Source organism: Oculina patagonica, chromosome 4 (genome assembly GCF_052425735.1).
Source record: "Oculina patagonica isolate OP01 chromosome 4, crgOcupat, whole genome shotgun sequence".
Lineage (NCBI taxonomy): Eukaryota > Metazoa > Cnidaria > Anthozoa > Scleractinia > Oculinidae > Oculina > Oculina patagonica.
In genome coordinates this window covers 8,908,547-8,921,257 of record NC_135761.1, presented here as the reverse complement: position 1 = coordinate 8,921,257, position 12,711 = coordinate 8,908,547, and the positions used below count along the sequence as shown (strand labels likewise).

Below are 12,711 nucleotides of genomic sequence, written 5' to 3'. Positions count from 1 at the left end.
TTACGTATTATTTTCGACGCTCCATCTTTCAAGGTAAACTTGTGAAAAGTGTCGTCTTGCCAATTTTTCATCACCTAATGAGGTTCCAAACGACGAATTCTAACCCCTGTAATAAGTAGATGGTCACCCCATCATTTTATGTGGGGGTTTCCTGCCAGTGATAAAAGGGAGACTCGTCCCTTGTCACAGTTTTCTTTTGGTTCGTTTCATAACTGCTTACCGACCAATATCTCGTGCTTTATCCTATTTGAGAGCCTGTTCGCAGCCTGTATAATGCGTACTAAAAAAGCAAGCGTTTTCTGTTTGATTTTATTAAGCATGAATTTTAAGAAAGGTTAACATTACATACTCAGTTAAACAATTACCTTGTTTATATTCTCAATTTTTTTAAGTCCTGGTCCATTGTTTATTTGCACTTCTGTAACATAATTGTCAAGCCTATAGTTTCGCGTTTTAAAATGGGATATAGGTATGCCATTTTTGGTGATTAATACAAGCAAAATAGAATCTGCATGTTACAGTTGAATCCCGATAACTCGAACCTTCAAGGGAAATTGAAAAAGGTTCGAGATATCGGGGGTACCAGTTATCGAGGGTAAAATTAGTAAAAAAAATGACCTAAAGGGGAATCGAAAAAGGTTCGAATTAGCGGCAGGTTCGAGTTATTGTGATTCAACTGTACTTGCGAAACTGTTGCTGAACAATACGATATAGGTTTCATACAATTAAAAACAGTCGCAGTCGGATCCGCATTAAAGAACGTGAATAACTTTAGGCCTCTAGGACCTTTAGTTAAAAACAAAGTAAATATTTCTCGACGACAACGTTGTGTCGTGTAATACAGTTAATTACCATTCCATCAATGCAAGTGCCCTAGAACTGATATAAAAAGCGTAGCCGTTTGACTTGCTTTCAGGGTTACAGCAACTCCCTTTTTCTACTTTTTAAAACAGCAAGCAGTTAGCTAGTGCAATGTTAATATTAAAGTTTAGATTGTCAGCCTGATCGGTCCGATAAGGCTAAGCACAGTGAAGAATCTTTCGGCATATCGAGACATACGCATCCCGGAAGTCACGAATCCTTGCACTGTAAATAATAAAGTTCATGGCTGAGTTTGACAGAGCTAAAGATCTTATCCACATGTACGCGGTGCCATGCATCTTCACAAGAGATTTCCCAGCAGAAAAGAATACAATAATCATCGGAAACCAACAAGCGCTGAAAACACCGATCACAATTGCCAGAGTGAAGGCAACGCGCCGTTCAATTTTGGTATTCACTTCAACCGTTGGTCGCGCTCTGAGTTTATTTTTTCTTCGCTTTTCTCTGAACAGAAAGATCACGATCGACGCGTAGGTGGCAATAATTAGGCCATAGCCAACAACGAACATCACAAAGGCCAAAAAAGATGTTTCCTTCAAGAAGGGCACCCGAAGAGAGGCGAAAATGATAGCCACAGCCCAGACGATTATCAGCATAGTCTTCAAACCATAGTTCCTCATGATGCGGCCGTGACGCAGAGGATAAATAACGGCAATAAAACGGTCAACACTGATCGCGGCGAGGTGCAAAAGCGATGCAGAACACGACAGATTTGAGGACACTACATAGGCAAGTTCCAGGCTCGATGCACAGTCGTGAACAAGCGCTCTTTTGCCCACAATTGCCACAACTAAGGGTTCGCAGACCATCGTCACGATCAAATCAGCAATAGCCAAGCTGACGAGAAGGAAGTTGGAGCTTCGGCGAAGATGAGGGCTTGTAAGCACGGCAATGCAAACCAGGATATTTCCAAACGTACCGATCACAGCTCCAAGAGAATTTACCATCATTAGAGCGATGCCGTGGCCCAGAGGAAGGAAGCAGTCTTCATCTGTGGAAATGTTTGAACGATTCATTTTATGTTTTTAAGAAATATTCTGACTATGCTTGGTTGATTCTAGAACAAAACGAAACGGCTGCTGTTTCTGACTGTAGCAAATAGTTCTTCAGATGTTTACGTTGTCCGTTACCAAATGCTTGTTTATATCTCCGCTAGCTGTCCAGTGATATAATCGAGTTCAGTTAATAGGATTCTTCACGTAACGAGGCAGATAACAGCTACACGAGCTTCATTTCAAATGAAATTAAAATAAAAACACTGCAATACTTGAACTGTAACGTAAACCACAACTGAATTTCATATTCCAAGATCGAAAGGAATATATAATGATTATAGTGAAACTTCCTGCCTATCGCATGATAGCCAGGGGGTGTGCGCCGCGCTACCTTAAATACTTAGCCTATTTCCGACCAGATTGTACGGCTTTTTTTCTCTAGGTTCAGGAACCACCTGCCTGAACAAGAGCAATTGCGATGGGCGCTAAATAATAATGCGAATAATTTACTGAAGAGTGAGAAATACGGAGTGCGCCAAAACATTAAAAACTTCATTTCAGGCATAAAGAACTGAATAAAGAAGGCGATAAGTTAGTCTATTTAGAAGAAGAAGCACAAAGGCGAATCACTGCGCTGTAAACGGAACCTTAGTCCGCTTCAGCCAGGTTTACAACAGCGCGTTGCGCGTATCAACCTGTCAAAGTAGTTTCCTTATGCCATGAAACTCATCAGTGTCAAAAAGAAAGGAAGAAAAAAAGGAAAAGGAAGGTCCGAAAACCAGAGAGAAACGACTCGAGTTAGGGCTTTCCACAAGTTGCTCGGCAACTGTTTGGCAACTTACGAACATTTCCGAAGATTAACGAGGTTTGCCGATGATGTTTGAGGAACATCCGAAGATGTTTCAACTGTCGCCTTATTTCGCTGATTAAAACATCACAAAACTCGTCAGTAAACATGAAGTCATCGGTATATTCACGAGTTTTCTCAGTGAAAGAAATTCTTGTTAATAAACAAATATTTGCCTTAAAATGCTCATTAGATACCTCTTTTGCTGTGAAATTGCGTGAAAGTGCTTAGAAATCTTTCCTTCAAAGGGAAATTAGCATATATTAGGAGAAAATTTCTTAAAAAAGCAGCGTTTTAGATTTTTTGGGCAACTTTTATTTATCAAAAGCAACGTTTTGGGATTTTTGGAGCAACTTTTTGAGAAATTGTGGGCAACTTTTCGGGAAATCTCGAGTAACTTGGGGAATGATAGAGTTTCCCCTGTAGTTAGCATCAATGCTGACTTTGCTAAGAAACTAACAAGGCGTTTGGATCAATACCCATTGCTGTGGCTACTAGGAAAGGATATTTTAAGCATGAACTTAACAAAAAATCTAGAACAAGTAGCGGAATTTTAAGGGCACAAAATCCAACGTCAAACTGCTGTAGAGGACTAATTGTTGTTGTTGAATCGGACCATGAAGCTTAAGAGACAAATGAATTAGTCGAATCGAATGCAATACAATCTTTAATGCACTCTTGCCTAACGAAAATGAAATGGAGGTTGAGGCTCATGAGGCAAATGAAGTTGTTGAATCGGATGACGAGGCTCAAAATGAAGTAGATAAGGCAGATAAAGCAGTTGAATCGGACTTAGTATAGAGCTGAGCCAGGAGCCCATTCCTGAAAAGGCGATTAATGCTTAGTGTTTAAACAAACATGCTATTTCTCAGTGTTTCATTTATCAGGAGTTATGGTTCACAATTTAGAATTCACCTGTCATGTTCAAAGATGAATATTTGCTAAGCACTATATAAGAGGAAAATATAGAGGTTTTAACACAAAACGTTCTCGATATAAATTGAAATGTGCACCCGTTAGTGGTCCCGCATCTGAATCCTTTCAAAATTTTTAGTGATCCCCCCTTTTGGGCGTTCAGTTACGACTGATCCCCCCCTTCTGTTCATCTAATTATCAAGTGATCCCCCCAAAATCCTCCGCTCCCCCCAGGCGATAAATAATAACCGGTCCCTTAGGAGGTTCCAAACAATGAATTCTAACCCCTGCAAAAAGTAGATATAGTCACCCCATCACTTTTATGTGGGGGTTTCCTGCCAGTGAAAAAAGGGAGACTCGTCTCTCTTCACAGTTTTCTTTTGGTTCGTTTCAGAACTATTTCGACCAATATCTCGTGCTTTACCCTATTTGAGAGCCTGTTCGCAGCCTGTATAATGCGTACTAAAAAAGCAAGCGTTTTCTGTGTGATTTAAATAAGCATGAACTTAAGGCTGCATTCATTATGTATCCTACAGGGGGGGGGGGCAGAGTATTTTAGGGGGGTTCTCGAATTTTTAGAGCAAAAAAGGGGGGGTATGAAAATTGTTTAAATATCTCCTGGGGGGATGCTTATTTTTTGTAAGATTCTGTCTAGCTTTTGTAATAGTTTTAAAAAGTGAAAAAAGAAATGATAAGTACAGCAGCTTCTTTAAAGGATTGTAGGCAACAGGGGTACCTCTATTATTCTGAGAGACTATAGTACCTATTTTAAAGTTTTTTAAATAGTGTGCCTGGCCTGTAGATGTAATGTTTCGATACAGTATAGAAAGTAAAACATCTAAAATGGAAACATTTAATGCAACCTCAGAAAAATGATAAGATAAGGAGAATAATGGCACATGTCGCACTTGAGAGGAATGATGCTGAACGGCCGGAAAACGAGGGTGAAGAGAATGGCAACAGCGGAGATGAATCCGTGGATGAGTGTGATAGTGAGAGTGATGATGATGATGAGGTTGTTGCTTTTGTCAACGAGAGTGACAGTGAAACGCAGGTTTCTGTCAATACTCCTGGTAGTACTGGTACTCGAGCTGGCAGGCTATCTATACCTTATTCGCGCTACTTAGACTGGCTGGTATAGGCATGACATAAACAGTCAAAGCTGTCTCGATGTTCTTATTAAACATGTCCCTTGAAATTTCAAACATATATAGTGTACTATTATACAGATATTTATTTTGATATATCTTGTGAGAGAGGAAGGGTGGGGTATTCATTTTTCGGCTGATTGCCTGGGGGGATTATGAAAATTTTTATGGACCTTGGGGGGATATAATAAAAAAAAACGAGCCGCTGAAAAAAAATCCTCTGTTCCCCCCCCCCCCCCCCTGTAGCATACATAATGAATGCAGCCTGAGCAAGGTTAACATTATATACTCAGTTAAGCAATTACCTTGTTTATATTCACAATTTTAAATGTCATTCTGACTTCATTGATTATTTGCACTTCTGTAACAGAATTGTCAAGCCTATAGCTATAGTAGATAATAAAGATGGTAGATTTTAAGCTCGGTGATAAATAGTAAAGAAATTATTCTACATGACACGAGCGTGGGACAAAGAAAAAATCTGAGTCCCCGACGGGAATTGAACCCATGGCCTCCCAGATACCGGTTGGGCGCTCTAACCAACTGAGCTACGTGAGACTCGCTGTGAGCTAGGCCATTTACTAGGTTGATAAGTGACACGCGTCCTGCATACTGCTAGGATCAGCAATGTCGAAATCATCAAATTTGTAGTAAATAATAAAGATGGTAGATTTTAAGCTCGGTGATAAATAGTAAAGAAATTATTCTACATGACACGAGCATGGGTTCGATTCCCGTCGGGGACTCAGATTTTTTCTTTGTCCCACGCTCGTGTCATGTAGAATAATTTCTTTCCTATAGCTATAGTTTCGCGTTTTAAAATGGGATATAGGTATGCCATTTTTGGTGACTGAAACCAGCAAAATAGAATCTGTGTGTTACAGTTGAATCCCGATAACTCGAACCTTCAAGGGGAATCGAAAAAGGTTCGAATTAGCGGCAGGTTCGAGTTATTGTGATTCAACTGTACTTGCGAAACTCTTGCTGAACAATACGACGTTGGCCACTGCAAAGTAACTCCCCATTCCCCAAATTACAAGTTCTCCGGCTTCCAAAATAGGTTTCAAACAATTTAAAACAGTCACAGTCGGATCTGCATTAAAGAAAGTGAATAACTTTAGGCCTCTAGGACCTCGAGTTGAAAACACGTTGTGTCGTGTAATACAGTTAATTACCATTGCATCAATGGAAGTGCCCTAGAACTGATATAAAAAGCGTAGCCGTTTGATTTCCTTTCAGAGTTACAGTAACTCCCTTTTTCTACTTAACAGCAAGCAGTTAGCTAGTGCAATGTTAATATTAAAGTTTAGATTGTCAGCCTAATCGGTCCGATAAGGCTAAGCACAGTGAAGAATCTTCCGGCATATCAAGGCATACGCATCCCGGAAGTCACGAATCCTTGCACTGTAAATAATAAAGTTCATGGCTGAGTTTGACAAAGCTAAAGATCTTATCCACATGTAAGCGGTGCCATGCATCTTCACAAGAGATTTCCCAGCAGAAAAGAATACAATTATCATCGGAAACCAGCAAGCGCTGAAAACACCGATCACAATTGCCAGAGTAAAGGCAACGCGCCGTTCAATTTTGGAATTCACTTCAACCGTTGGTCGCGCTCTGAGTTTATTTTTTCTTCGCTTTTCTCTGACCAGAAAGATCACGATCGACGCGTAGGAGGCAATGATTATTCCATAGCTAACAACGAACAGCAGAAAGGCCAAATAAGATGTTTCCTTCAAAAAGGGCACCCGAAGAGAGGCGAATATGATGGCCACAGCCCAGACGATTGCCAACATAGTCTTCCAGCCATAGTTCTTCATGATGCGGCCGTGACGCAGAGGATAAATAACGGCAATAAAACGGTCAACACTGATCGCGGAAAGATGCATAATTGACGCAGAACACGACAGATTTGAGGACACTACATAGGCAAGTTCCAGGCTCGATGCACAGTCGTGAACAAGCGCCCTTTTGCCCACAATTGCTACAACTAACGGCTCGCAGACCGTCGTCACGATCAAATCAGCAATGGCCAAGCTGACGAGAAGGAAGTTGGAGCTTCGGCGAAGATGAGGGCTTGTTAGCACGGCAATGCAAACCAGGATATTTCCAAACGTACCGATCACAGCTCCAAGAGAATTTACCATCATTAGAGCGATGCCGTGGCCCAGAGGAAGGAAGCAGTCTTCATCTGTGGAAATGTTTGAACGATTCATTTTAGATTTGTAAGAAATATTCTGACTATGCCTGGTTGATTCTAGAACCAAACGAAACGGCTGCTGTTTCTGACTGTAGCAAATAATTCTTCAGATGATAACGTTGTCCGTTACCAGATGCTTGTTTTTAGCTCCGCTAGCTGCCCAGTGATATAATCGAGTTCAGTTAATACGACTCTTCACGTAACGAGGCAGATAACAGCTACAAGAGCTTCATTTAAAATGAAATTAAAATGAAAGCACTGCAATACTTGAACCGTAACGTAAACAGCAACTGAGTTTCACATTCCAAGAACGAAAGGAATATATAATGATTATTTTAAAACTTCCTGCCTATCCGGATATGCCATGATAACCAGGGGGTGTGCGGCGCGCTACCTTAAATACTTACCCTATTTCCGACTAGATTGTACCCAGGGACTGCTCAGTCGGTTTTCGTACCGTTTGACACGTTGACAACAGCTTCAAATTCACGGAGTTTTTTTCTTTTTATTTGGCAAGCAATAAAATACAAACGGCAGCAACAAACATAACACATAAGCATGGTTTTTAAAAAAATTGCATTTCTAAAGGCCGATTTACATGGTACGATTTTGTCGCATGCGACACGCTTACGACACGCCTACGACAGTCGTAAGCGAGTTGTATGTTTGATTTACACGACACAATTCGTGCCGTAGGCCTGTCGTAAGCATGTCGCATGCGACAAAATCGTACCGTGTAAATCGGCCTTAAGGGAATTGAGCTAGTTAATGATAACTGAGCAATCATAAAAAATTGTTTTGTTTTTTTTTCAAAACCTTTACCTTATCTCTATCCAGAGTGCACACACCATACCCTACTACAGACCAGAATGGTCAAAATCTATATCCTCTTAGTATTTCAGACCTAAACGGCTCTCCGAACCATACTATAAATCAACTTTGTTTTACGAGGGTTGCACGTAACAGTCTTCGACTGACAAACCTGTCGTAATCACTATTTGGGGACGCACTTACCTATATAGCTTGTGTGAGAGAGTTCCCCCCGGGAACCACCCCCAGGTTGTCCGAGGTTTGACCTCGTGATGTAATGAAGTAACGAAAGGAAAACAAGTTTTCGGTTTCCTTCTAAATTTTCTGACTCTTGTGACTCTCCGCCACGAAAATGTGAAAATAGAAATGAGATCAATAAACATCCAGACGAATGAGCCGAATCGACGAGTGATAGTACAGTGTCCTTTGCGAGGTTTTGTGTGAGTGTCATATTAAACTATAAAGCTTATACTTGAACAATCTAGGGGTGAAATGCAATGTTTTATTTATATTTCTGTCACTAAGGATTTGGAGGTGAAAGCGACGGAAGACCTGATTTGCCCACCTTGCGTTACATCAGGCATACGTGCTTGATGTGTGCATGATTACGAAAGCCGAGGAGGGACATCAGATTTCAGACTTCAGACTTCAGACTTCAGACTTCAGACTTCAGACTTCAGACTTCAGACTTCAGACTTCAGACTTCGGACTTCAGACTTCAGACTTCAGACTTCCGCATTCGCTTAATTTCTGCTGACCTCCGAGTTGTTGAGTTGTTAGATCAGGCAGATCCACTATTTAAAGTCAGTTTCGCTATCTATAAAGTCAGATCCGGTTGTTAGTAATCGGTGTAACGGCAGAACGAGAATCGGCGTAACGAGATTTTTTTCAATAACTTAATTAATTATTAACAAAATTACATTAATAAATTCCCACCTTGCAGACCTGCAGACAGCGGTGCCTGGAATCATTTTATTTCACACACAATAGGCCGCAATATCGTTTACGGCTTATACATGACCTCTGGACTTAATTACGTAAAACTGGACAAACAAACAAACAAACAGTAAATATATTTCACAAAATAAAGGGCATGCATATCTTCTTAATCCTTCTAGATCGATCTAGAGCCAGGATTTCGATTTTATTTCGAGTGAGGATTTCAAGGAGAAGCTCAGTAGCGCGACTGCCCTTCGGACTTTCTCGCCTCGATCGAGACAATGAAACGTACAAAGCCGAAGCAAGTCAATGAAGCCGTTGGAAAAAATAGAAGGGCCTGAAAAGTTACTGATTTCGTAAGAAAAAGAAAGAAAGAAAATGAAAAGCCCACAAGAAGGGGTATTTTCAGTTGGTCACCCATCCAAGTACTAATCCCGCCCAAACAGGTCTTAACTTCGGCGATCGGACAAGAACCGTTGCTTTCCATGTGGTATCAGAAAGAGCGCGTAAATCAGCTAATAAAAGTTGAGTCCAGTTTTAGCAAGAAAGTGCCAAATTGTCCAAAAGATCCATTTAAACCAGGAATTTCTTTTTCTCTATTTGCATAACTCTTATAACCCTTTGTCTCGTGTGACAGTCCAGAGGTCATGTATAAGCCATAAACGATATTGCGGCCTATTGTGTGTGAAATAAAGAAAAAAAATGGTTCCAGGTAAGGGAGAATTAATTAATGTTATTTTGTTCATAGCAAAAAATTAATTAAGTTATTTAAAAAAAATCTCGTTACGCCGATTCTCGTTCTGCCGTTTACGCCGTTCCGCGTTCCGCCGTTACGCCGATTACTAACAACTGGATCTGACTTTATAGATAGCGAATCTGACATTAAATAGTGGATCTGCCTGATCTAACAACTCAACAACTCGGAGGTAGGCTTTTGTACATTATGCTAGCATTTTTTCGAGCATTTTAGTGAGGCAAAAGCATTGAGCATTATTCGAGCATTTTAGGGGCATTTTCCCGGAAAATTGATTTTTTCCCCGAGAAAATAAAAAAGAAATTAATTTTTTTGGAGAAAATGAAGACTAAAATTCAAAATTCAACTACAAATAGCTTTCTAGAGATAGTCAACTACTTTCTGTACTTAGCCTCGTAGATGATTTCGAGGATTATGATTTTTTTGGCTGTATTTATGAACTTGTATACGTTGTTGTTGTTACTTGCAACACTTAGGGACGGACCATTATTTTCTTGGAGGGGGGGGATGAAAAATTTTCCTCTGCAAACTTTTTTTTTTAAGTTTATGCACCTCTGCAAACTTTTTTTTTTCGAAATTCTTACTATTTTTTGTTATACATATCGTGTTTGCAAGCAATTTATTTTGTCTTTCCAGGCCCTGCAAACATTTTTTTTCAATATTTTTCATCCCCCCCCCTCTAAAAAAATAATGGTCCGTCCCTTATACGTTTTTGTAAGTGTTAACAGTTAACACCATGTTAAAAACTTTGAAATTAATTTAAAAAACCGTTTGTATAATGAGCATTATCCGAGCATTTTAGTGACTTTTTTGGAGGAGACCGAGCATTTTAGTGGGGAAACAAAAGCATAATGTACAAAGGCCTACTCGGAGGTCGGCGGAAGTCTCTGAATTCTAAAGGCGGAAGTCTGAGGTCTGAAGTCTGAAGTCCGAAGTCCGAAGTCCGAAGTCCGAAGTCCGACGTCTGAAGTCTGAAGTCTGAAGTCTGAAGTCTGAAGTCTGAAGTCTGAAGTCTGAAGTCTGAAGTCTGAAGATTGAAGTCTGAAATGTGATGTCCCTCCTCTACGAAAGCCGAGGAGGGACATCACATTTCAGACTTCAGACTTCAGACTTCAGACTTCGGACTTCGGACTTCAGACTTCAGACTTCAGACTTCAGACTTCAGACTTCAGACTTCAGACTTCAGACTTCAGACTTCAGACTTCCGCATACGCTTAATTTCCGCTGACCTCCGAGTTGTTGAGTTGTTAGATCAAGTAGATCCACTATTTAAAGTCAGATTCGCTATCTATAAAGTCGGATCCGGTTGTTAGTAATCGGTGTAACGGCAGAACGAGAATTGGCGTAACGAGATTTTTTTTAATAACTTAATTAATTATTAACAAAATTACATTAATAAATTCCCACCTTGCAGACCTGCAGTATGGAGGTATATCTATGACAAAATTCTATGGAGGTATATTTATGACAAAATTCAATACTCAGTAGTTGAAATAAAATCATCGAAATCAGGAATGCATCAATCCAAAGTTGAATGGCAACAATCCGATTCAGCAAATAGCCATAATGCAAAAAGGCAAAACGCCAGAAGGCAAAACCCTAAAAGGCATCATACAAACAGCTAGGCATCACGCTAATAGGCATAACGCAAACAGGCATCACGCAAGTAGGCAAAACGCAAAGAGGCATAACGCAAGTAGGCAAAACGCAAACAGGCATCACGCAAACAGGCATCACGCAAACAGGTATCACGCAAGTTGGCATCACGCAAACAGGCATCACGCAAAGCAAATATTTTTGGCGGGGATCGTTTTCTTGGGGAGCTTGGAAACGAGGCTTGATTTGGTAGCCGAGCCTTTTTTCACGATAGCGAAATTTTCGCAAAATATCCACTCAAACGTTTTGATAGTATCAGATATTTGTTTAGAATTGTCAAGCGATTCCAAAAATGTTTTTAGTTTTCTAGTTGACGAATTATCCGAACTTCTGCATACCATAAAACCGCTATGTTCGCGGCACTTGGAAAATGTTTGGCTCAGCCCGCTTATTTTTCGATGAGCTATGAACACAAAACGAATCGAAATCCGCCAATCACAGCCCACTAGCATGACCATGTTAAAAACTTTGAAATTAATTTAAAAAACCGTTTGTATAATGAGCATTATCCGAGCATTTTAGTGCCTTTTTTGGAGGAGACCGAGCATTTTAGTGGGAAAAATGGAGCATTAACGTGGAGCATTTTAGTGGGGAAACAAAAGCATAATGTACAAAGGCCTACTCGGAGGTCGGCGGAAGTCTCTGAATTCTAAAGGCGGAAGTCTGAAGTCTGAAGTCCGAAGTCCGAAGTCCGAAGTCCGAAGTCCGAAGTCCGAAGTCCGAAGTCCGAAGTCCGAAGTCCGAAGTCTGAAGTCTGAAGTCTGAAGTCTGAAGTCTGAAGTCTGAAGTCTGAAGTCTGAAGTTTGAAGTCTGAAATGTGATGTCCCTCCTCGGCTTTCGTACTCCTCGGCTTTCGTAGCATGATAGAAGGCAATTTAGTTCCTTTCTTTCCCGGAATATGAACCCACTGTTTGAAAACGGTTTACTTACTTTTTATTTTAAAAATAATATTGATATGAAGCGTTTTGATATCAGTTTTCGTTACATGAACTATGTCAGTAGCTTTAGCGACAAAATAAAAATAAAATAGTAAGAATAAAAAAAATAGAAAATATAAACTATACACCTCTCTATAACGGACAATCTCCGATGTCCCGACAAAACTCTCGCATATTTTCTTTAGAAAAAACCTCAATTAAAAACAGCAACGCTTTATTCTGTTTATTTACCTTAGACCTGATAAAACTATAATTCGTATACAGTACATGTAGCTGTGATGTACTCCGTGTGCCTTACAATGAACTCGAAATTTTTCTAAAATTTTGTCAACAGTTAGTCAATCTACTAAACTTTAACATATCAAAAAATTAACACCAAGAGTCAATCTAGATTTCGAGAAAATCAACCTTGTTTGAGAACAAAAGAAAACGTCAATCGTTGCTATGGTAACCATTGTGACTAAGTGACGGGTAAAAAATTAAAATTTGGTCATATTTGATCATTATGGTGTATTTTGGCAAAAATCGAACAGTGGCTTCCTAGGTAATTTTAATTTTCAAAACAACCACCCTTCGGCTAAAAAAAACTACATCGAGCCTTCTTAAATCACATTTACACACGGTAGC

General features: G+C 39.9%; 3 protein-coding genes across 3 annotated transcripts in view; all 3 read right to left on the bottom strand.

Annotated features, from left to right (window-relative positions):
- Window positions 1-12,711, bottom strand: part of LOC144649462 (programmed cell death protein 5-like) — a 43,014-nt gene that overhangs the window by 3,359 nt on the left and 26,944 nt on the right. The gene's annotated exons all lie outside the window — the stretch shown is intronic.
- LOC144649380 (adenosine receptor A2b-like) lies at window positions 60-2,212 on the bottom strand. Its single transcript, XM_078508868.1, has one exon. It carries the CDS (start codon window positions 1,896-1,898, stop codon window positions 1,020-1,022), a length of 879 nt encoding a protein of 292 aa, XP_078364994.1. The 5' UTR covers window positions 1,899-2,212; the 3' UTR covers window positions 60-1,019.
- Window positions 4,830-8,353, bottom strand: LOC144649452 (adenosine receptor A2a-like). The gene has a single exon (XM_078508945.1). It carries the CDS (start codon window positions 7,001-7,003, stop codon window positions 6,125-6,127), a length of 879 nt encoding a protein of 292 aa, XP_078365071.1. The 5' UTR covers window positions 7,004-8,353; the 3' UTR covers window positions 4,830-6,124.

What these genes read in the sequence shown, in the direction of transcription:
- LOC144649452 (XM_078508945.1), bottom strand. Translation starts at nt 7,003, where the DNA reads ATGAATCGTTCAAACATTTCCACAGATGAAGACTGCTTCCTTCCTCTG.
- LOC144649380 (XM_078508868.1), bottom strand. Translation starts at nt 1,898, where the DNA reads ATGAATCGTTCAAACATTTCCACAGATGAAGACTGCTTCCTTCCTCTG.